General features: G+C 40.8%; 1 protein-coding gene across 1 annotated transcript in view; it reads left to right on the top strand.

The window, feature by feature from the left end:
* Positions 1 to 26,260, top strand: part of knl1 (kinetochore scaffold 1) — a 135,234-nt gene that overhangs the window by 36,192 nt on the left and 72,782 nt on the right. Inside the window, exons 6-11 of the mRNA XM_041214291.1 lie at positions 3,268 to 3,317; positions 6,718 to 6,760; positions 12,389 to 12,426; positions 18,316 to 18,368; positions 18,706 to 24,720; positions 25,742 to 25,886. Coding sequence (XP_041070225.1) covers positions 3,268 to 3,317; positions 6,718 to 6,760; positions 12,389 to 12,426; positions 18,316 to 18,368; positions 18,706 to 24,720; positions 25,742 to 25,886 — 6,344 coding nt within the window. The remainder of the gene's footprint in view (positions 1 to 3,267; positions 3,318 to 6,717; positions 6,761 to 12,388; positions 12,427 to 18,315; positions 18,369 to 18,705; positions 24,721 to 25,741; positions 25,887 to 26,260) is intronic.

Raw genomic sequence — 26,260 nt, forward strand, 5'->3', positions numbered from 1 at the left:
TTTGCCCTTGGGCGGGCGGGCCCCACCGGCTCGGCGGTGGGCAGGCAGCTGAACTCCGCCGCTGAAATGGGGCCCACCGCCATTTTGAGTGGACGGGCCAATTAAGGCCTGCCCAACAGTAAGTGCTATGCGCTTCTGGGGGGGGGGGGGGGGTGCAGGATTCCCATCTGTCAAAGTGCGCTCTTTTGTGCGTACGCACGAAAGAACACATTGCTCCCTGAGAGCAAGTGCTGTCTCAGGAAGATTACTGACAGGTAAAAAAAACTCAAAAAATATTAAAATTATTAACATGTCCCCCTCATGTGACAATGTCACACGAGATGGGGACATGTTAATAAGAAACACACAAACTTTATGAAACTTTTTAAAAACAGACATGAAACCTCATCCCGCCAGTGGATGAAGTTTCATGTATAATCAGGAGCCCACTGGGGCTCCTGACCTGCCGGCCAGCCTTAAGGTTGGTCAGGCAGGGTCTTTAGCAATCTTAATTAGCCTGTCAATGGCCTTAATTGGCCATTGACAGGTTGGCGGGCGGACTGCTGATTTTGCTGTCCGCCTGTTTCCATGAAAATTTAAAGGGACCGTGATGACGTCGGGGGTTCCTCCCAACGTCATCCTGCGTCATTTTCCCGTTAGTGAGCGGGCCCCGCCCCCAAATCGCCGATGGGAAAATCCTGGCCATGATCTTAAATGGCGGAGCAGGCTCAAGGTGCTGAATGGGCTTACTCCTCCTAATTTGTATGTTTGTATGAAGGTAAATTGGATGGTCACAAATCAAGTATGAAATATAAGATTTCAAAACTGTCCGACCTCACAACGTGAACCAGATCAATATTTTATTAGGGAACTTGAAGTTGAGCAGAATAGAAGAGATATTTGACAAAATGTTAAAAGATGATGTAATGTTCAGTAAGCCTGTCTGGAATGAACCTAATTAATATTATATCAAATGCCAAGAATCTCCTTAAATGACCATGGCAAATAGCTCCCATTTCACAAAGATATATGAAAGCTTCGTGGTGCTTATAATTTAGTTGTCAGCTCAGGAGAGAGTTGGCAGAAACAATTGGGAGTACAGATGGATCATTCTGGGAATGTTAACTTCTGTATAATGTTCTGTAGAGTTAAGAAAGACCAGATATTTCTTTTCAGTGGTGGTGGTTGAGGGACACGTTCAGAACACCAGGAGACATCCTCTGGTCTCCTTTGAATAATACTGTGGGATATTTTACATATATCTAAGATGGCACTTCCTCAGTATTGCACTAGATTGTTCACCTAGATTATGTTTTAAGTGCTTGAAGTGGGTCTTAAACCCACAGCCTTCTGAGTCCGAAGTGAGAGTGCTACAGCTAAACCAAGACTGACTTTTAACTCTGGATAATGCTCTGAGTTATTGATTGATTGCATGTTAGTAAGTATGAGCTACCGAGCATCTCCATAAATTCAAAGAATTTAGCATAATGGCATTTTTATCTTGTGCATGAAAGACTGAAATTTAACCAAAGTCCATGTGCCCATATAATTCATTTTACCTTTAGGCATTATTGGGGAGTCAATGGTGTAGTGTTAATGTTACTGGACTGGCAATCCAGAGGCCCAGGCTGATGTTCTGGGGATGAAGGTTCAAATTCCACCATGGGCAACTGGTGGAATTTAAATTTAATAATCTGGATTGAAAAACTAATCTAAGTATTGGTGACCATGAAACCATTGTTGATTATCATAAAAATCCATATGATTCACTGATGTCCTTTAGGGAAGGAAATCTGCTGTTTTTCTTGGTCTGGCCTTTGTAACTCCAGACCCACAACAATATGGTTGACTCTTAACTGCCCTCTGACACGGTGTAGCAGTTCAAGGGCAATTAGAGGTGGGCAACAAATGCTGGCCTTGCCTGCGATGCCCACATCTTATGAAAGAATAAGAAAAAATACAGTGTAGCCTCTTGCACCAGTATTTTGCCATATCTGACCTTTCTGGTTGAATTATCACATGATGTCTGATAGCTTGAGACTGGGATAAACTCTTGTACTGTATTTCTGTTTTCTACATGGTCAATCTCCTGTCTATGGAATTCCATGTCCTCATGTCTTGCAGCTCTGCAAATTTGCTAGATAACTCCCAGGAACTGGATGGCCCATACTTCTTCAAGTGCTGTTAGGTTCCTTGGTGCTTTTGTCAGTAAAGGAAGCGGTAGGTTTTTAAAGCCATATTGAGTCATCCATGTTCATTAAAACTTGTGTTTATATAGTGCCCTTGCAATGGAACTTCATTGTTTGCAAGCATCTTCATTTATTATAAGTAGTGAAACCCCTTTCAAAGGAATAGAAAGGACAGATTTTTGCAAAGAATGTAAAAACAGAAATAATCAAAAAGCAAATGAAATCCTGTCCTTTATCTCTAGAGGAACAGAATTACATGGGAGTAGAAGTCATGCATCAGTTATTAAACTTCTGATTAGACCACACCTGGAATACTGTGAGTGAATGATCCCTGGACTTGTTAAATTATGAGGAGAGATTAATCAAACTAGGGTTTATTCCCTGAAATTTCAAAGATTAGGAGTGATTTGATTTGAAGTTTCCACGATATTACGAGGAACCGACAGGGTGGATTGGGAGTTTTGGCTAGTTGGGGTGTCTAGGACCATGGGGCTTGTTAAATCAGAGCCAGACCTTCCATGAATGAAATTAAGATCTTCATGCAAAAGGTGATATAGGTTTGGAACTCTTGCCTGCAAACACCAATTGATGCTAATCAATTGTTAATTTAAGACTGAGATGAGAATTTTTTTCTCTCCAAGGGTCATTAGTCTGTGGAATTCTCTTCTCCAGACAGCAGTGGAGGCTGTTTCATTGAAAATAATCAAGACTTTTTGATCAAAAAGGGAGTCAAGGGTTATGGGAGGTAGGCAGCAAAGTGGAGTTGAGGCTCCAATCACATCATCCATGCTCTTATCAATTGGCGGAGCAGGCTTGAGGGGCCGGGTAGTCTATTCCTTCTAATTCTTGTGTTCTTAAGAAACTTTTTAAGGCTGATAGATTTTTTTATTCACTAAAGAATATGGGGCAAAGGTGGTATGTGATTGCAGATCAGCCATGATCTCATTGAACGGTAGTACAGGCTCAAGGGACTTAATGACATACTCCTTTTCCTATGTTCCTTTAATTGTTTTGTACAGGTAAATCAGCCACTGACTGAAGAATGAAGGCTGCAAATCTATGTATTGTGGATCTCACTTTTTTTCTTTCTTCTGTTCAGGGAGTTTGTGACTGATAAAATGATGATGATAATGCAAGATGCAGAAAATGGTAACTATAATTCCATGTCAGAATACAGATGTAATGTGGAGGTTCAAGTTTGTGAGTTGGTTGATTTTATTTTCTCTCTCTTTTACAAAATAACATTTCCAAGAAAATTACTACGATCAAGGGTCTGCCTCTCTTCGGGGAAAGAAGCAGTTGTACTGTTGGAAAAGGCTTCTCTGGACACGCTGGGAACAGTGTCCTGACAAAGCATTTAATCTGGGCTGTAGAGAGGGTCTTAAACTCAATAGTAGGTGGTGGTGGGGTGAGTGGGTAGGGTTACACGAGGGGAGAATTAGAAAGTTAACAAAGAAGGACAAGGTAATAGTACAGGGTAGCGATACAGGTAATGATAACCAAAGTATGACAGGAAGAGATAGTGTACAAACATAAGAGTGAGCCAGCAAATATGGTCATAGAAATGCAAAACTGGTAAGAAGACAGAATTAAAGGCTCTTGATCTGAATTCATGCAGCATTCAAAACAAGATGAATGGATTGATAGCACAAATAGAAATAAATGGGTATGATCTGATCACCATTACAGAGACATGGTTGCAAAGTGACCACAGCTGGGAACTGAACTTTTGTGTATTTGATATTTAAGAAAGATAGGAAGAAAGGAAAAGGAGATGGGTCATCTCTGAGATCAGTATGGTAATGAGACATAATCTTGGCTCAAAAAAAAAATCAAGAAATAGAATCAGTTTGGGTGGCGATAAGAAATAGCAAGGGAAAAAGTGACCAGAAGTAATTTACAAGCCCCCAGACTGTGGCTACACTGTAGGAGTATAAATCAAGAACTAATGGGGGCTTGTAAGAAAGGTGCTGCAATAATTATGAGTGATATTTATCATCTTGGACTGGACAAATCAACTTGGAAAAGGTAGCCTTGTGGATGAGTTCATAGAGTGTGTTCTGGACAGTTTCTTAGAATAATACATTTTGGAAGTAACCAGGGAAGGGGCTGTTTTAATACTTTAATGCTAATGTATAATGAGACAGGATTAATTAATGATCTCATAGTAAAGAATCCTCTAGGCAAGATTGATCATAACATGACGATTTCAAATTCCGTTTGAGCATGAGAAACTTGGGTCTCAAACTAGTCTTTTAAATTTAAGACAATTATCAAGGTATGAAGACAGAGTTGGCTCCAGTGAACTGGGAAAATAGATTAAAAGGTAAGATGATAGAGAAGCAGTGACAGGCATTTAGGGAGATATTTTTTAAGTCTTAACAAAGGAATATTCCATTGGGAAAGGAAGACATTATGAGAAGGATGCGCCATCTGTGGCTAACTAAAGAAGTTAAGGATGGTATCAAATTGAAAGAAAAGGCATACAATGCTGTGAAGATTAGTGGTAGGCCAGAACATTAGGAATGTTTTAGAAAATTTTACAAACCAGAAAAGGATGACTTAAAAGAAAATAGAGCAGGAAATTAGAAAATGAGAGTAAACTAGCAAGAAATATAAAACGGACAATGAGAGCTTCTGCAACTATAAAGGAAGAGGATAGCTAAAGTAAATATTGGTCCCTTGGAGAATGAGACTAGGGAATTAATAATGAATCTAGGAAAAAGCAGAGACTTTGAACAAGTATTTTATATCTGTCTTCACAGTAGGAGACGTGAAATGCATCCCAAGAATAGTAGAAAATCAAGAGTCAAAAGGGAGTAACTTAAAACAATCATGATCACGAGAGAAAAAATACCAGAGAAAGTAAATGGGTCTAAAGACTAACAAGTTCCCTGGATCTGATGGCCTGCATCCTAGGATCTTAAATGGATGCATTAGTTGTAATCTTCCCAAACTCTCCACATTTTGGAAAGGTCCCAGCAGATTGGAAAGCTGCAAATTTAGCACCCCTATTCAAGAAAGGGGGAAGATAGAAAGCAGGAAACTATAGGCCAGTTAGCCTAACATCCACCGCTAGAATCCATTATTAAAGAAGTAGTAGCAGAATGTTTATAAAATCACAATATGTTCAGGTAGAATCAACATGGTTTTATCAAAGAGCAATCGTGTTTGACAATTCATTAAAGCTCTTTGAGGATATAAATAGGATGGATCAAGGGAAACTAAGCAAGGTGGCCAAAGGGGAACCAGTAGATGTTGTGTATTTTCATGTTTAAAAGGGTATTTGAGAAGGTGCCACATAAAAGATTACTACACAAATCAAGAGCTAATGCTGTGGGGGTGATGTATTAACATGGATAGAGGATTGGCTACCGAACAGGAAACTGAGTCAGTATAAGTGGGTAATTTTCAGGCTGGCAGACTTTAATTAGTTAGAGTGCCATGGGGATCAGTGCTGGACCTCAACTATTTACAATCTATATCAATGATTTGGATGAAGGGGCTGCGTGTATTGTAACCAAATTTGCTGACGATACAAAGGTAAGTAAGGAAGCTGTAGGAAAGATGTGGAGGAGCACACGAATAATCTGCAAAGGGATATAGATAGTTCAAGTGAGTGGGCAAAAATTTAGAGATAGGGTATAATGTGGGGAAATGTGAAGTTGCCCATTTTGGTGGGAAGAATAGTAAAGCAGAATATTACTTAAATGGAGCGACGCTGTGGTACAGTAGGATCTGGATGTCCTCATGTGTGGATCACAAAAAGCTAGCATGCATATACAGCAAGTAATTGGGAAGGCCGATGGAATGTTGTCCTTCGTTGGAATATAAGAAGAGGGAAGTCTTGTTCCAACTGTAAAGAACATAACTGAGAGCACCCCAAGAGGGGTATACTTGGAGGCAGTTCAGAAAAGGTTCACTAGGTTAATTCCTGGAATCAGGGCATTGGCTTATGAGGAAAGGTTGAGCAGCTGGGCTGATATTCATTGGAGTTTAGAAGAATGAGTATGACACTGAGCCAAATAAGGAGATATGAGGTCAGGTGATAAAAAACCTTTGTCAGAGGTAGGTTTTAAGAGCTGACTTAAAAGGTGGAAAGCGTGGTAAAGAGATTGAGAGGCATGGGAGAGAATTCAAAAGCCTGGGGCCTAGACACCTGAAGGCACGGCCACCAATGGTTGAGCAATTATGATCAGGAATGCACTTGAGGCCAGAGTTAAAGGAGTGCAGATGTCTCTTGAGGGTTATGGAGTTGGAGGAGATTAGAGATGGGGAGGGTCAAAGCCATGGAGCGATTTGAAGACAAGGATAATGATTTTAAAATCAAGTTGTTGCTTGACTGGGAGCCAAAGGTGGAGTTGAGGCTAAATCAGATCATCCAAGATCTTATTGAATAGTGGAGCGGGCTTGAGGGGCCAAATGACTTACTCCTCTTTTAGTTCTTGAGTTCTTTTCTGCGAAATAGTTAAAATTGAGATAACTTGCTAAAAAGGATTCACATTGTCGCTGTTCATTTTGTAATTATTGAAATATTCTATTTTTTTAGGGAAAGACAGCCATAAGGAGAACCAGCAGAATGAGTTAGAAAGGTAAAGTGTCACTTTTTTGTTCAATATAATTATTTATTCATTCATGGGATGTGGGTATCGTTGGCAAGGCCAGCATTTATTGCCTATCCCTAATTGCCCTTCAGGTTGTGATGGTGAGCCGACTTCTTGAACTGCTACCACCCATGTGGTGAAGATACTCCCCTCGTGTTGTTAGGGAGTTCTAGGATATTCTACACTGTGCTAGTGGCAGAGGTGCCAAGCTTCTTGAACTTTGTTGGAACTGAATTGATCCAAGCAAGTGAGGAGTGTTCCAGCACACACTTGACTTGTGCCTTACAGGTAGTGGCAAAGCTTTGGGAATTCAGCATGAACTCAAAAGGTACCATGCGGGCCACTTACGGTATCTTAGCGATCACAACTTGTGTGTGCATGGCAAAAATACCATGCACTGAAATTAATAGGCCAATAAAAGTTGAAGGGAACATATGTTGGGAGCTGAGTCACTTGCTGCAGAATACCCAGCCTTTGACCTTGTCTAAAGGCCACAGTATTTACGTGATTTGTTCAGTTAAGTTTCTGGCCAATAGTGACCCCAAGATGATGGTAGTGCCATTGAATATTAAGGGGCAGTACTTAGATTGGCATGGATAAAAGATTAGCTAGTTAACAGGAAACAGAGTAGGCATAAATGGGTCTTTTTCTGATTGGCAGGATGTGATGGTGTGCCACAGGGACCAGTGCTGGGTCCTCAACTTTTTACAATTTATATAAATGACTTGGATGTAGGGAGCGAAGGTATGGTTGCTAAATTTGCTGATGAGACAAAGATAGGTAGGAAAGTAAGTTGTGAAGAGGATATAAGGAGGCTACAAAGGGACATAGGTTAAGTGAGTGGGCAAAGACCTGGCAAACGGAATATAATGTGAGTAAATGTGACATTGTCTATTTTGGAAGGAGGAATAAAAAAGATGCATATTATCAAAATGGTGAGAGATTGCAGAGGGACCTGGGTGCCCTAGTGCATGAATCACAAAAGGCTAGAATGGAGGTACAGCAAGTAATTAGGAAAGCTAATAGAATGTTATCACTTATCGTGAGGAATTGAATGCAAGAGTAGGGAGATTATGCTTCAGTTACACAGGACACTGGTGAGACCACATCTGGAGTACTGTGTACAGTATTTGTCTCCTTATTTAAGGAAGGATGTAAATGCATTAGAAGCAGTTCAGAGAAGATTTACTAGACTAACACCAGGAATGGGTGGGTTGTCTTATGAGGAAAAGTTGGACAGGCTAGACTTATATCTGATGGAGTTTAGAAGAGTAAGAGGCAACTTGATTGAAACAAGATCCTGAGGGGTCTTAGCAGGGTGTATGTGGAGAGGATGTTTTCTCATGTGGGACAATCTAGAACCAGGGCTCACTGTTTACAAATAAGGGATTGCCCATTTAAGACAGGGATGAGGAGAATTTTTTTCCTTAGGGTAGGGAGTCTTTGGAGTTCCCTTCCTCAAAAGACAGTGGAAGAAGAGTGTTTGAATATTTTTGAGGTAGAGGTAGATAGATCCTTAATAAACATGGGGGTGAAAGGTTATTGGGGTAGGCGGGAGGTTACAATCAGATCAGCCATAATCTTATTGAATGGTGGAACAGGCTCGAGAGGTAAAGTGGTATACTCATGCTCCTAATTCATATGCAGATTCTCTTGTTAAGGATGATAATTGCTTTGCGTTTGAGGTTTAAATGTTATTTGGCACTTATCAGCCCAAATCTGGATGTTGTCTAGGTCTTGCTGCATGTGGGCACGGACTGCTTCAACATTTGAGCAGTTGCGAACAAATACTGCGCAATCATCAGTTAACGCCCCGTTTCTGACCTGAAAGAAATGGATGAAGCAGCTAAAAATGTTAGGGCCAAAGATGTTGTAATCTCTGGAGTTCAGATGATTGGCCTCCATCTTCCTTCTGCTAGGTATGACCTCAACCAGTGGAGAGTTTTTCCTCCTGACTCCCATTGATTTCAATTTCACTAGATCTGCATCATGTCACACTTGGTCAGATGCTGCCTTGATGTCAAGAGAAGTCACTCTTGCCTCTCCTCTGGAATTCAGCTCTTTTATAGATGTTTGGACCAAGGCTATAGTGAGGTCTGGAGTCATATGGTCCTGGTGGAACCCAATAATGATCACTAGTGAGCAGGTTATTGGTGAGTAAGAGATAGTTAACAGTACTGTTTGAGAGCCCTTTCCCATCATTTTATTGCGAATAGGCTAATTGGATGGATTGGATTTGTTCTGCTTTTTGTGGATGGGAAATACCTGGCATTTTTCCACATTGTCAGGTAGATGCCAATGTTATAGCTGTGCTGAAACACCTTGACTAGAGGTGCAACTAGTTCTGGAGCCTTCAGTACTGCTGTCAGGATGTTCTAAGTGACAATAGTCTTTGCTGTGTGCAGCGCACTTGGCTGATTCTCGGTGTTAAGTGCAGTAAGTTGAATTGGCTGTAGTTCAGCTTCTGTTGGGGACATCAGGAGAAGGCCTAGGCGGATCATCCATTTAGCACTTCTGGCTAAAGATAATTGCACACTATTTAGCCTTGTCTTTTACACTCGTGCTGGGTTTCACCATTGTTGAGGATGGGGATGTTTATGGAATCACTGCCTCCTGTTAGTTGTATAATTGTTGAGGATTGCTTAGCTGTGTCAATAGGATACTGATTCCGCTGTTTAGCAAGTACATTGTCTTATATGATTCAATGTGTCAATACAGTGAGACACTATTAGGGCTCGCAAATGGGTTGAAGCACACTGCTCAATCACACCAACTCCTTCGATGCTGCTCACCCTCATTAAAACTATTGCTCTGTCTCACCTTGGCCAATCCCCATCCACTCCTCATCTCCAGTTCCTAAGTCCAGGGGCATAGGCTTGAAGAGATATGGCGGACAACTGGTTTAGGCATTTACCACCAGCTCTATCGGGTCCTGCTCTCATCTGCAAAAACCGTTTACTATTCCAGGATTGTCCTGGAATGCAAAGATAATCTGGAGTGTTGCTGAGAAAAAGAGACATGTCAAAGCTTTTTGTTTGCACTCATCAGGACACTTTGCAAGAAACCAGCATAAGGGGAAACAACAACTTATACTGTATGAGAAGAGAGTGCTGATTGGTAGAGGCATTGTCATGGAGAATGCACAAGTGATGGTGACTGACAGTTAACTGCCAAGCATTGTTTGAAATTTAAACCAGGCAGCTTGGCCCTGATAGGTCAAGGCATTGCCTTGAGGAATAAGTCAGTGAATGGCTGTCAGTTATTATGTTTAGCTGAAATGGCGCAATGTGTGTACTTGTTCTTTCTGTCTGCAAAGAGCAGGTTCCTTTGTATTAACATATGTGGCTTCCAGGACATGCAAATGCGCCACGCTGTGAGCCGGATTGATGATCTTAAATTGGTTGTCAGTGTAATTCTTAGCGCACGGAGGATTATTTAGCAAATGTCCAATCGCAAAATCGCATCTAATGGTGGACACTGCGTTTTGAGTTTTGCAAGCACAGGCCGGTTGGTTACAGTCTGTACCTTGCCCATTGCGAACAATGTCTGGGATCTGCTGTTTGATACAATCCCGCCAGCCTTTAGGCCGTATGGCCTACATCCCTAGCATCACACTGGCACTGAAATTCCTATACCACATTACTCATTTGTGTGATAGGCAGAACGACTTTTTGCCTTGATGGCAGCATCCTGTTAGTGGTGAATACCACTTGTGTTGCTACAGCACAGTAGCAGTGTGAAACAGATTTGCTCAAATTTTCTAGCTGTCTCACGCTGCTACTATGTAATACTAGGCTGACATTCAGCTGCTGAGTTGCAGGACTGTCATTGAACTCTAACATGAAGCTGGGGCTGGGCTGGTTGAAAATCTCCTGCAAGTGTTCCACCCACCTTGCCTCCTGCTCCTCTATCAATAGCACCTTACTGTCCTTGCCCTTGATGCGTACAGTGCTGTTGCTTCTTGTACCAGCCAGTTCCCATACGACCCTGTACAGCATCTTGGAGTTGTTACGATTTGCTGCTGCATCTTATGCCTCCCTGCATTTTAATTCTATCCATTCTCGTTTGTCTCTCCTGTTGCTCTTCCTCACTGGTGTTATCCAGTCTTCTGTGCTTCTTATCGTGTTCAATGTTCTTTTCCTGGTCCCTCTTGCTCTTTGCCAGCTTTCTTCCATTAGTCAATTTCTGCATTGGGTCAGTGATCCATCATTCTTTTGTTATGGTCCTCAGCCCAATGGTAACTTCTGTACTTTCTTTAATACCTCTTTTGAAGATTTCCTACTATTCTTCAATGTTGCCTGACTTCATTAGTATTCTGTTGGAAAGGGCCAGTTGGAAACTGTCCGATATGTCCTTGCTCTTCAGTTTCTTCGTTGCAAATGGCCTTTGTGACTTCATGGTTGCTGCCTTCTTTGGCTTCAGGTGGATCTTGCCTAATAGAAAGTGGTGGTCAGATCTTACATCAGCACCTCAACATGTCTGGACATCATGTACAGATGTCCTCCATATGCTGCTGATGCACATCTCATCAGCATTTGTTTAAGTTAACATCTGGAGACCTTTGACTTTTTGAAGGGTTTTGATGGAGTAAATAAGGAGAAGGTGTTTCCAGTTGACAGAAGAGTCAGCAACCAGAGAACATAGATTTAATTGGCAAAGGAGCCAAAAGCAACTCAAGGGGAAATTGTTTTTTTTTATTGCAGCAAGTTGTTATCTAGAATACACTTCCTAAAAACATGCTGGAAGCAAATTCAGTAATAAATTTCAAAATGGAATTGGGTGAATATTTGGAGAAAAATTTGCAGGGTTATAGGGAAAAGCCTGGGTTTAATTGGGGAGTTTTTTAAAAAATCAACATGGATGCACTTGATTGAATGGCCTCGTGTGCTGTCTCATTCTATGATTGTAAATTGTTATTGTCGGGGTATTGGTTAACTGGTGGTTGGTCACTCTGTCTCAGAATATTCATGCGCACTGATTGGATGCAGGTGAATTTAAGGATGTCTGCTTCTATATAGCCAGATACTTTGTGCGCATCATAAGTTAATGAAATTTCATGTTGTGCTTAGCTTGGTGGGGGGAATGCACATACAAACTTTTGGTATCATATTAACGATTGACATATTTATAAAGCGCCTGTCTTTTACTGCCACAATTGTACATATATCCAAGCAATTAACTTAGTAGCTTATCTTATTGGGAAACCACAAAGACCAGAATCTCAACAAACTCTCTTTTTATATGTGAAGGCCTTAATATTTCTCATCTGCTCTGAGAATTGTGGATTGTGGGTAAAGCAGGGATTGTTACTGATAAACTGCTGCTTTAGGACATCTCCCGGGCCTCTCTCTCTCTTGCATTCCAGAGTATGTCTGTCTCTTTTGCCCATCCTAAGGGATCAACTATATTGAAAGTCGTAGGCAGGGTAATGTTCTTCAAAGGCAGTTCGATTTTGCATTTTTTCTTGTGCTGTACAATATGACAGTTCAAAACACAGAATGTTGAAGACATTCTTTTTCAACTGCAACAATTAAAGCTAAAATTAAACTTGATTGCTTAAAAGTCATGCTAAAGGTGTGTGAAGTAATGCAAAATGAACATGTTTTTATTTCACAGGGACATGATGCCACTAAATACAAATTTCAGCATTGCTGGTGAGTAAGAACATGGGCTTTTAATCATTCCTTTTGTGCTGTATACTTTTAATAAATTGTCCTTTCCTTTGGAAGGGTTTTTGTACCTGTCTCCATTTTGAGGTATTGTGTTATATTCTGTTTCAATAGAGAGCACCCCAGAACACACAGAATGTAGAACCAGAAAAAAAACTTGTGTTCTTTTTACATTCCACTTTCAGCATTTCAATTTACTTTTATTTGCATTTCTCACCTGCCTTATTTCATTTTCACGGAATCACACAGTGCAGAAGAGGCCCTTCGGCCCATTGAGTCTACACCGACACCTGAGAAACATCTGATCTACCTACCTAATTCCATTTACCAGCACTTGGCCCATAGTCTTGAATGTTATGATGTGCCAAGTGCTTATTCAGGTACTTTTTAAAGGATGTGAGGCAACCAGCCTCCACCACCCTCCCAGGCTGTGCATTCCAGACCGTCACCACCCTCTGGGTAAAAAGGTTTTTCCTCACATCCCTCCGAAACCTCCTGCCCCTCACCTTGAACTTATGTCCCCTCATGATTGACCCTTCAACTAAGGGGATCAGCTGCTTCCTATCCACCCTGTCCATGCCCCTCATAATCTTGTACACCTCGATCAGGTCGCCCCTCAGCCTTCTCTGCTCCAACGAAAACAACCCAAGTCTGTCCAACCTCTCTTCATAACTTGAATGTTTCATCCCAGGCAACATCCTGGTGAATCTCCTCTGCACCCCCTCCAGTGCAATCACATCCTTCCTATACTGTGGTGACCAGAACTGCACACAGTACTCCAGCTGTGGCCTCACCAAGGTTCTATACAACTCCAACATGACCTCCCTACTTTTGTAATCTATGCCTCGATTGATAAAGGCAAGTGCCTTTTTCACCACCCCACTAACATGCCCCTCTGCCTTCAGAGATCTATGGACACACAAGCCAAGGTCCCTTTGTTCCTCAGAACTTCCTAGTGTCATGTCGTTCATTGAATACTTCCTTGTCAAATTACTCCTTCCAAAGTATATCACCTCACACTTTTCAGGGTTAAGTTCCACCTGCCACTTATCTGCACATTTGACCATCCCATCTATATTTTCCTGTAGCCCAAGACACTTGACCTCACTGTTAACCACCCGGCCAATCTTTGTGTCATCCGCAAACTTACTAATCCTACCCCCCACATAGTCATCTATGTTGTTTATATAAATGACGAATAATAGGGGACCCAGTACAGATCCCTGTGGTACGCCACTGGGCACTGACTTCCAGTCACTAAAGCATCCTTCTGTCATCACCCTCTGTCTCCTACAACTGAGCCTATTTTGAATCCACCTTATCAAATTACTCTGTATCCCACATGCATTTGCCGCCTTTACAAGTCTCCCATGTGAGACCTTGTCAAAGGCTTTGCTGAAATCCATATAAACTACATCAACTGCACTACCCTCATCTACACACCTGGTCAACTCCTCAAAAAACTCAATCAAATTTGTTAGGCCTGACCTCCCTCTGACAAAGCCATGTTGACTATCCCTGTTCAAACCTTGCCTCTCCAAGTGGAGATAGATTCTCTCCTTCAGAATTTTCTCCAATAGTTTCCCTACCACTGACGTGAGACTCACTGGCCTGTAGTTCCCTGGCTTATTTCTACAACCCTTCTTAAATAGCGGAACCACATTAGCTGTTCTCCAGTCCTCTGGCACCTCCCCCGTGGCCAGAGAGGAATTAAAAATTGGGGTCAGAGCCCCTGCGATCTCCTCCCTTGCCTCCCTCAGCAGTCTGGGACACAAATCATCTGGACCTGGAGATTTGACCACTTGTAAGCCTGCCAACACCTCCAATACCTTGTCACTCCCTATATCAATTTGCTTAAGAACCTCACAGTCTCTCTCCCCGAGTTTGATACCTTCATCCTCATTCTCTTGGGTGAAGACATGTGAAGTATTCTTTCAACACTCTAGTGATGTCATCTGGTTCCTGATACTATTCTATTAAATATTTTATGCAACCTCTCCAAAGTTTTTGCACTCTTCCTAAAATGGGGTGTCCAGAATTGGACCTGATTGAGGCCTAACCAGTGATTAAAAGGGATTAGCATTACTTTTCCTGCTTTTGTACTCTATTGTAAAGTCAATTGTCATGAATGCTTTTTTTTAACAACCTTATCAACTTTTCCTGCCACTTTCAAAGATTTGTGTATGTGGACACCCAGTTCTCTGTTCCTACAGCCCCTGCAAAATTGTAACATTTGGCATATGTTGTCTCTTTTCATTATTCCTTCTAAAATGCATCACTTCACACTTCTCTGTATTAGTTTCATTTTTCCATTTCACCAGCTTGTCCCTGTCCTTCTGAAGTCTGCTACTATCCTTCTCCTTAGTGTTCACATTTCCAAGCCTTTTGACACTGAAAACTTTGATAATAGCAGCGGTCTGAATGCCAACCTCTGGGAGATACTGATGTATAGTTGCTTCCAGTCTAGAAAAACATCATTCACCACTACTCTCTGCTTTCTGTACTTTAGCCAACTTTGTATCCACGCTGCCCCTGTCCCTTTAACCCCATCGGCTTCCATTTTTCTATTATGCGGTGCTATATCAAACACCTTTTTGAAGTCCATGTGCACAATAACCATTAAGATAAAAGCAAAATAAGGTTTGGTGTTTGACCACAGGTTGCCTATTGGTTTACATGGACTATTTGCTTACTGTGACCAAGGGAGTATATGATAGCTTTTGTAACTGGTGTTATTCTTACAAATCTATATATATCTGTAAAGGTATAGGCGTTGGTGAAGGAGTATTGTAATATATTTCATATTTTCCTGTTTAATACTTTTTTTTTATTATTTTGTTAAAAGTTTATCAGATGACTCTTGTGACTCTGTTCAGTAGCCACTCCACTTTTCTAAACAAAAAATAAAAGTTTCAAGCTGGGTTCTACCCTGGGATCTCGCTTGTCCAGTAGTATCATCAGCTGGGAGTGTAACACTAGCTAAATGCTCTAAATAACAAACATGGTGGGTGGTGTGGTGGAACCCTGGCAAGATTTTTACCTTCACTTCAAACCATTCTGGCATTCTTCCTTCATGTCTACTTTGACTCTGCTTTCTCATCCCTGAATCAGAAGCTTATAAATTCAAATTGTACTCCAGAGACATGAGCTCATAATCTAAGTTGGCATTTCAGCACACCACAGAGGGAGTGTTGCACTTTGAGGTATTGCCTTTCAGGTGAGAAGTTAAACCAAGTCACAGCTGGTGTAAAGGATTCCACAACATTATTTTTGTTTTTTGTTTGTCATTTAAGGGATGTGGGTATTGCTGGCAAGGCCAGCATTTATTGCCCATGAGAAGGTGGTAGTGAACCACCACCTTGTGTACAACCTAGTGGCTTGCTCAGTCATTTCAGAGGTCAGCCACATTACTGGGTCTGGAGTCACATATAGGCTAGACCAGATAAGAATGACAGATACCCTTCCTTCAAGAGCATTCGTGGGTTTTTATAACAATCCGGTAGTTTCATGGTCATCATTACCGATGCTAGTTTTTTTAAAATTCCAGACTTTATTTAATTAAATGCATTTAAATTCCTCAAAAGCCATGGTGGTATTTGATCAAATTTCTTCAGATAATTAGTCACAGCCTTTCTATTATGAGTTCAGTAACGTAACTGCTATGTTATTGTACGCCATTAAGAACAAAGGAGTTTTCATAAAAGCAAAATACTGCAGATGCTGTAAATCTGAAACAAAAATAGCTGGAAAAACTCAGCAGGTCTGACAGCATCAATGGAGAGGAATACAGTTAACGTTTCGAATCTTTATGACTCTTCATCAGAGCTGAGGAAAAATAGAAATGAGGTGAAATATAAGCTGGTTGAGGGGGGTGGGATAGGTAGAGCTGGATAGAGGGCCAGTGATAGGTGGAGGCAAAGAAGAGATTGCCAAAGATGTCATAGAAAAGAGGACAAAGGGGTGTTGACGGTGGTGATTTTAGCTAAGAAATGTGCTAATGGTGACATTAAGGGTAGAAAGCAGGACAAGCAAGTGGCAGTTAGCCCTAGTGGGGGAGGGGTGGGGGGAAGGGATTGAAATAGGTTAAAAGTTGGAGCTGAAACAATGGATGGGAATACATTTAAAAATAATGGAAATTGGTGGGAAAAGAAAAATATATTTAAAAAAAATAAATTATTAGAAAAAGGGAAAAGAAAAATATGTTTAAAAAATATAAATAATTAGAAAAAGGGGGACTGGAAACGGGGTGGGGATGGAGGAGACAGTTCATGATCTGAACTTGTTGAACTCAGTGTGAAGTCCGGCAGGCTGTAAAGTGCCAAGTCAGAAGATGAGGTACTGTTCCTCCAGTTTGCGTTGAGCTTCACTGGAACATTGCAGCAGGCCAAGGACGGACATGTGGGCATGAGAGCAGGGTTGTGTATTGAAATGGCAAGCGACTGGGAGGTCTGGGTCATGCTTACGGACAGGCCGAACGCGTTCCACAAAGCGGTCACCCAGCCTGCGTTTGGTCTCTCCAGTGTAGAGGGATTGGGAGCATTGGGAGCAGCGATTGCAGTAAACTAAATTGAGGGAAGTGCAAGGGAAGTGCTGCTTCACTTGAAAGGAGTGTTTGGGCCCTTGGACGGTGAGGAGGGGGAAAGTAAAGGGGCAGGTGTTGCACTTTCTGCGGTTGCTTGGGAAGGTGCGGTGGGAGGGGATTGAGGTGTAGGGGGTGATGGAGGAGCGGACCAGGTTGTCCTGGAGGGAATGATCCCTGCGGAATGCCGCCGGGGGGTGTGGGGGTGAAGGGAAGATGTGTTTGGGTGGGGGAATCATGCTGGAGTTGGCGGAAATGGCGGAGGATGATCCTTTTAATGCGGAGGATGGTAGGGTGATAAGTGAAGACAAGGGGGACCCTATCATGGTTCTGGGAGGGAGAGGAAAGTGTGAGGGTGGATGTGCGGGAGATGGGCTGGACACAGTTGAGAGCCCTCAGCCAGCTTATATTTCACCTCATTTCTATTTTTTCCTCAGTTCTGATGAAGAGTCATACAGACTTGAAAAGTTTACTGTATTCCTCTCCACAGATGCTGTCAGACCTGCTGAGTTTTTCCAGCTATTTTTGCTTTTGTTGAAGAAGTTTTCATGGTGTTCTAGCCAACATTTATCGCTCAACCCAACACCTTTTTATTTAAAAAAAACACCTATTATCTCGTCATTTCTTCGCTATATAAATACAAGCTTATGTTCCTCTCATAGCTGTCTTCATTTTCCAGCATCTCGGACATCGTCATTCCAACCTGAGTGATATGCTTACTTAAGGCCTACAAAGCATGCCTACAGGTTTTTTTCTTGCCACAGCGCATCTGAATTGTATCTTGGGCATACTGATCAGATATTCATTCCAAGTTGACTCTGAAGCTGCGTTGAGTTTTTTTACATTTCTGTTTAGGAGTATCCTTCACTCCAGCAAACATCATCTCCCTGGCACACTAAACCGATTAATGCCTCTGAGATTCTTTGACTGCAACCTACTCTCTAGATTATTTTGATGAAACATTTTTGGGCCACATTAGCCAATGCTCTTTTTAAGTGTTTCAAAGTAACCCTGAAAGTGCCCCAAAATCTTCTTTTCCATATGCCTCCCTGTTCTCCATATCCCCTGCTTCTACTGAAAATTCTGCAACCCCTTAAAGTTAACTTTCTTGTTCTGTTGTGAGCCCAAGTCTGGATTTCAGTCCCCCATGACCAGCAATTTTGATAATTGAGTCGAGGGAATACAGAAAGGACCAGGGCTTATTTATGTATGTATGTTTGTGTTGGATTTAGTCTGATGAACTAGATATATCCATCTTAAGGGGTGATACTAATTTGTTTTCTTTCTACTCAAAGGAATGGATGCACTGCTTCATGCACCTCTCCGAACCCCTTTGCAACAATTTAAGGTAAATTAGCATACATCCAATGTAAGTAGGTCCAGCTCTTACAAATAATTAGGTTTGCACTTAAATTGTGAATTGTAAGACTCTGCGTTTCATTCACGTCAGCTGGAAGAACTTTGATATGTTTTATATCTGTGACTGAATTTCTAAATGGATTCAACAGAAGCATGTTTCTGGTATGCTGAAGTTGCCGACACCAATTTTCCAGAAAGTTTTTTTTTAACGGCAAATAATGTGTTCCATTTACATTTTAGTACTTTAAATATAAGAAAAACATTTAAAGCAAATAATCTAATCTTCACTGTAAATTTTAATGTATTTATCTTCCCATTTTAAACAGCCCTGTGATTACAATGAGACCGTCAGGAAACATCATATCTTCCCCAATTCTGGCATTGAAATGCGAAGAGAAGATCCAGTCAAGTCTTCTGAAGCAAACGTTACTTCTAGGCTTCCAAAAAAAATTGACTTAAAATCTTTCTTGACTGGATTTGATTCTACAGAACCAACATATACCAATGTGTACTTTGACACTGGGGAAGAGGGTGCTAATAGGTCCTTCAGCTCTATTGGACAAAATGAGGTTCCTAAACAGCAAAAGACAATTGATTTTAAAACATTCTTAAATAGCATAAAGCAAAGTGAAGCAGACGAAAATAAAATGGTGTCGATGTCCTCCATCTTTGAAGAACAGCTATTGAAACAGACAGACTTTGGCTTTCCTTCAGCTTGTGGCACAGCTAAAGACATTGAGAAAGCAAATGACTTGGTGCTGCAAATTAATTCTAACAACAACTTGGATCCAAACAGGACTGTCCTATTTCTGGACCAGGACAATGATATGGAGTTCACCAGAAGCCACACTGTTGCTATTAACCATTTTGCCATGGGAAATGCTACCACTCCTCGTTCATTAACAGAGCCTAAAAATGCAGAGAGATTAGATGCTGAAGGGTCAACTCATTCTTCCTTTCTTCAAGATAAGACTGTTGTATTTTCAGGAGAAGATTATTTGGATATGACCAGAAGTCATACTGCACCTATTGATGTTGGCAAGGTAGAGCACCTAACGAATCAAAATCAACTAACAGCTATCACGATTCAAAAAAAAGACAGAACAATATTGACCTCTTTTACCCCAAATGAACACACAATATTCTCAGATAATGGATATCGTAATAAGATTAACCAAAGTGAAGCTTTAGGTCCAAATAAATTGACCTCCAGGTCATCTTTTCCCAGCGGTAAGACCATTGTATTTTCAAAAGCAAATGATATGGATATAACCAAAAGTCAGGGAATCACATCTGACATTGGAAGCCTAGGGCAAGTTAGAAATGAAGCGAAGGATTCAGATGAAATGACCTTCAGACGGAATGCTACTGGGTCTGTTCTGTCGTCATTTCCCAGTGATGAGACCATGGTGCTTTCAGAAGCAAATGATATGGACATAACTAAAAGCCATGCAGTCACAATTGACAGTGAAAGCATTGAACAAGTTACAAATGAAGCATTGGGTTTTACTAAAATGACCTCCAAGCTGAACGTTGCTGGATCGGTACGACCATCTTTTCCCAGTGATCAAACCATGATGTTTTCAGAAGCAAATGATATGGACTTCACAAAAAGCCATACAGTCAAAATTGAAACTGGAAACCTTGCACAAATTACAAATAAAGCATTGGCTTCGACGAAACTGACCTCAAGACGGAATACTGTTGAATCTTTTCTGTCATCTTTTCCCACTGAAAAGACTATGGTGTTTTCAGATACAAATGATATGGACATCACAAAAGGTCATACAGTTGCTATTGATAGTGGAAAACTTGGACTAATTACAAATGAAACATCAGGCTCAACTAGAATGACCCCCAGACTGTCTGCTGCTGAATGTCCTCCATTATCCTTTCCCAGTGATCAGACCATGATGTTTTCAGAAGAAAATGATATGGACATAACAAAAAGCCATACAGTTGCGATTGACAGTGGAAACCTTGTACCAGTTGCAAATGAAACATTGGCTTTGACGAAACTGACCTCGAATTGGAGTACTGTTGGATCTATTCCATCTCTTCCCACTGAAAAGACCATGGTGTTTTCAGACGCAAATGATGTGGACATCACCAAAAGTCATACAGCTCCAATTGTCAATATAAATCCAAGGCAAGTTAGAAAGGAAACAATGGGTTTTACTAGAGTGACCTATAATCTGGGTGTACCTGGATCAATACAATCCTTTCCCAGTGATAAGACAATGGTGTTTTCAGAAGCAAATGATATGGACATAACAAAAAGCCATACAGTCACAATTGACAGTGGAAACCTTGGACAAGTCGCACAGGAAACATTGGCTTTGACAAAACTGCCCTACATAGGCAGTAATGTTGGATCTATTCCGTCATCTTTTCCCACTGATAAAACCATGGTGTTTTCAGAAGCAAATGATATGGACATAACCAAAAGTCGTACAGCTCCAATTGACAATGGAAACCTTGGGCCAGTTGTGAATTGGACAGAGACTTCAAGTACATCCTTTCCTCGGGATAAGACCACGGTGTTCTCAGAAGCAGATGATATGGACATTACCAAAAACCATACAGTTGCAATTGGGAGTGAAAACCTTAGGCCACTTGCAAATCACACAATGGATTTAGATAAAAAGGCCTCCAATGTGAATACTGTTGGGCCTGTTCTGTCATCCATTCCCAGTGATAAGACCCTGGTGTTTTCAGAAGCAAATGATATGGACATGACTAAAAGTCATACAGTTCCAATTGAGTATAGAAACCTTGGGTCAGCTGCAAATCATAAAACAGGTCCAAATAAAATGACCTTGAGACAGAGTACTGTTCAATCTATTCAGCCACCTTTTTCCAGTGATGATACAATGGTGTTTTCAGAAGCAAATGATATGGACATAACCAGAAGTCATACTGTTGCCATTGAGAGTGGACAAGTTGCAAATGAAATGAAAGGTTCCATGAGGCTGACGTCCATTGGGCGCACTGCTGGGTTGGCTCTATCATCTTTTCGCAATGATAAGATCATGGTGTTTTCAGAAGCAAATGATAGGAACATAGCCAAAAGTCACACAGTCACAATTGACAATAAAAGCGGTGGACAAGTTACAAATAAAGCACTGGGTTTTTCTAGAATGACCTCCAAACTGAATGTACCTAGATCAATACTACCATCCTTTCCCAGTGATAAGACCATGATGTTTTCAGAAGCAAATGATATGGACATAACAAAAAGCCATACAGTCACAATTGATACTGTAAACCTTGGACAAGTTACAAATGAAACTTTGGCTTCAATGAAATTGACCTCAAGACAGAGTACTGTTGGATCTATTCTGTCATCTTTTCCCAGTGAAAAGACCGTGGTGTTTTCAGAAGCAAATGATATGGGCATCACCAAAAGCCATACGATTGCAATTGAGAGTGAAAACCTTTGGCCAGTTGCAAATCATACAATGAATTTAGATAAAAAGGCCTCCATTGAGAATACTGTTAGGTCTATTCCATCATCCTTTCCCAGTGATAAGACCCTGGTGTTTTCTGATGCAAATGATATGGACATAACTAAAAGCCATACAGTCACAATTGATAGTGGAAATCTTGGACAAGTTACAAATGAAACTTTGGCTTCAATGAAACTGACCTCAAGACAGAGTACTGTTGGATCTATTCTGTCATCTTTTCCCAGTGAAAAGACCTTAGTGTTTTCAGAAGCAAATGATATGGACATCACCAAAAGCCAAACGATTGCAATTGAGAGTGAAAACCTTTGGCCAGTTGCAAATCATACAATGAGTTTAGATAAAAAGGCCTCCATTGAGAATACTGTTGGGTCTATCCCATTATCCTTTCCCAGTGATAAGACCCTGGTGTTTTCTGATGCAAATGATATGGACATAACTAAAAGCCATACAGTCACAATTGATAGTGGAAATCTTGGACAAATTACAAATGAAACTTTGGCTTCAATGAAACTGACCTTAAGACAGAGTACTGTTGGATCTATTCTGTCATCTTTTCCCAGTGATAAGACCCTGGTGTTTTCAGAAGCAAATGATATGGACATAACTAAAAGCCATACAGTTGCTATTGAAAGTGGAAACATTAGTCCAGATGCAAATCATACAATGGGTTCAAATAAAATGACCTCTAGGCGGAGTATTGCTAGATCTACTCTGTCATCTTTTCCCAGTGATAAGACCCTGGTGTTTTCAGAAGCAAATGATATGGACATAACTAAAAGCCATACAGTTGCTATTGAAAGTGGAAACATTAGTCCAGATGCAAATCATACAATGGGTTCAAATAAAGTGACCTCTAGGCGGAGTATTGCTAGATCTACTCTGTCATCTTTTCCCAGTGATAAGACCCTGGTGTTTTCAGAAGCAAATGACATGGACATAACTAAAAGCCATACGGTTCCAATTGACAGCGGAAGCCTTGGAAAAATTACAAATGAAGCTTTGCGTTCACCCAGAATAATCCCCAGACTGATTGACACTGGCTGTTCTCTATTATCCTTTCCCAGTGATAAGACCATGGTGTTTTCAGAAGCAAATGATATGGACTTAACTAAAAGCCATACAGTTGCTATTGAAAGTGGAAACATTAGTCCAGATGCAAATCATACAGTGGGTTCAAATAAAATGACCTCTAGGCGGAGTATTGCTAGATCTACTCTGTCATCTTTTCCCAGTGATAAGACCCTGGTGTTTTCAGAAGCAAATGACATGGACATAACTAAAAGCCATACGGTTCCAATTGACAGCGGAAGCCTTGGAAAAATTACAAATGAAGCTTTGGGTTCACCCAGAATAATCCCCAGACTGATTGACACTGGCTGTTCGCTATTATCCTTTCCCAGTGATAAGACCATGGTATTTTCAGAAGCAAATGACATGGACATAACCAAAAGTCATACAACTGCTATTGAAAGTGACAGCCTTAGGTCAGCTACAAGTGAGGCGTTAGGTTCAGATAAAGTAGCTTCCAGATTCAATGCTCCTGGGTCTGTTTTGTCAGCCCTCCCCAACAATAAGCTCTTGGTTTTTGAGCAAGTTACACCAATTACAAAAATGGATACAGTAACCATTTGTGATAAGCATGATATATCCACTAATCACAAAATTTCCCAATTGGTGCTTGAAAAGGGGAAAAGGTGTTTTGGTAACCATTCAGGCAATGCAGAATTTGCCAGCATTCAAAAGTCAGTTGAAAACACCATTTGTAAGGTTAGTTGTGCTGTCCATAAACTTGGTCCTGATTCTGATCCTTTGACTGGGAACATGGAGGTCACCACCCTGAATATGGACGGTGGGACAGAGCAAGAAGGAGAGCCTGTTAGTTCAACATGTGTAGCTGAAGTTCATGAAAAAATGAATGGGAAAGGAATCAAAAAATTTGTGCTATGCACCGAGAACTCTTTGGATTCAATTCTGACGTGTAACAATGACAAAATTCAGGAGAAGAGATCCCCAGTCGATCAAAGCAGGGAGGCAGCTTCTGAGAAATTTCTTAAACATCAAGTTAGTGATGCTCAATCCGAAGGTACTGTGAACAGTGTAATAACTGAATCTATAAGTACAGCAAATAAAAATCTGGGACATAATCAATCCAGAAAGTTAAGTCTTGCTAATATGCCATCACTTCAGAAATTGAACTCTATGACCAATGTGACTTATGACACTGTATTAGAAAGGCCTCCAGTAGGTGACAAAGGTCCGACAAAGTGTCAAACATGGGATGCAAAGACATGGTTCTCAAAACAAAACTTACTTGTTAGGGACACATTGAAATATAAAATCTCTCTGGGCAACTTTCCTCCTAAACTGCCTAGTAGAGAAAATCTATACAACGTTGTAAATTCAAATAATCAAAATGTAGCAACATCAGGAGAACATCTCAGCTCTAGTTCACTTCTGAATATCATGTGTAAATCAAACAAACTTGAGGTAAATTCAAATATGCCCGAACCTAATGTCGATCCTAAAAAACACCCAGGTATTCCGATTGAAAGCCAAACGAATGATCATGACCAAGCAGAAAACAAAATATTTGATCAAACGGAACCATCTCACTGCTTGAAGTCCAGTGAAGTGCACTGTCTCACCATCCCTGAACAACTTGGAAACGAAGCTTCAACTGCTTTTGAACAACATGAAAATGTTACAGGTGGTCAAGATCAAGATCTTGGCAGTTTGAAAATGATTAAATCAGTAGAACAAAGACTTTACCAAAAACGAGCATGGCGTGAAGAGGAGGCAAATGAAAATCCGTGCAGTAAAAGAAAAATGAGAAATTTGGGACTTGAAGACACTGATTCTTCAAGACATAAGGTAAGTGAAAGGAAAATATGTACATGAAGTATCCTAGGCAGTTGTGAATGGTTTGTAGTGTAGCATAAAATTGATTGTATTAATAGTACAGTATGTGTTTACAGTTGGTTTTATCAGCCAAGTAAATTGGGTGAAAGGGCAAAGTGCTTAAACTTGACTGGAAATTGATCGACCTATAGCCTTTTGAAGCTCTGAACTGAAAATGAACTTTCTGGTATAAATGATTATAGCTACAATCCATTTGATGTAGGTAGTTATATTTTTGTTTACCTTCACTTCATATCAATTTGTGATGGGAGATGGAACCCACAACACTTGTTTGTGAATGGGATTATAGCAAATCCAGACAACTCCATCTCCTGTGGTGATAAAGTGTTGGCTTCTGGACAAAGGGTTATTGTATAATATTTTTCTCCTAATGCGTGATTTTTAATCTCAGAACAGTCAACACAGTGATTTATTGAGTTGGCATTTGGATTATATTTGCAATACAACTATCTGGAATACTTCTCTGATAATTGAACACCAGGGACTGCCTGGACGTCTCTGACAACAGGAGATATGAAGTGCAAGTTCCATCATGATGTTGGCTGCAGCTTGAATGACAGCTCATCCTCCCTTCTGTCATCTTGTCTCTCCTTCAGTAAAGTAACATGAGGCATTATGTGTTGTGGCACTTATTGATTGGAGTCGCCCTTATTTGAATAAAATCCTCTACGTAACACATTTTGACCTAACTTGAAATGTTAATTTTCCCATGCACAGAATTTTACTTTGTTTTGTGAACTCGGACCCTCAAATGTGAAATTGTTTCTTTAAATCCCACATGAGGGAGATGAGACATTGTGTGCTTTGAAGAGCAAATTCCTTTTAGCCAAACTTATTACACTTCCAGTTCAATAATAAAGGCATTTCTACTGTTTATGAAATTAATGTTTCTTCATATTCATAACATCAAGTTGAGTCTTGTTCAAGTGCTTAAACAGCAATTGCTGTAACTTTGAAATTATTTTTAACATAGACCAGCACTGCTCCTGTCGTGCAATGGGAAGGTATGGGGCATAAAATCATGGAAGAAAACCTACTCAGTATGACGACAAAAAGCCTGGATAGTAACAGTTCCTTAGATTCAACCAAAGGAGATGGGACCTCTGCAGTTGCTGTCAGTAAGTTGTAGCTTATCAATTTGTCAATTTGCATAGCAAAGCTTTTTAATTAAAGAGAGGAGAAAAAGGACTAATTTTAGACAAATGGTCTGGCCTACCTGTGAACCCAGTCCCACCCTAAGTGGTTGACTCTTAATTATCCCAAGGCAACCAGGCACAGGCAATAAATACACCATCACCTGCATGTTCCCCTCCAAGTTGCACACCATTCTGACTTGGCACTATATTCTCGTTCCTTCACTGTGGCCGAATCAAAATCCTGGAACTCCTTACCTAACAGCGCTGTGGGTGTGCCTATACCACATGGAATTCAGCAGTTGAATAAGGCTGCTTACCTTTTCAAAGGTAGTTAGGATTGGGCGATAAATGCTGGC

Source organism: Carcharodon carcharias, chromosome 20 (genome assembly GCF_017639515.1).
Source record: "Carcharodon carcharias isolate sCarCar2 chromosome 20, sCarCar2.pri, whole genome shotgun sequence".
Lineage (NCBI taxonomy): Eukaryota > Metazoa > Chordata > Chondrichthyes > Lamniformes > Lamnidae > Carcharodon > Carcharodon carcharias.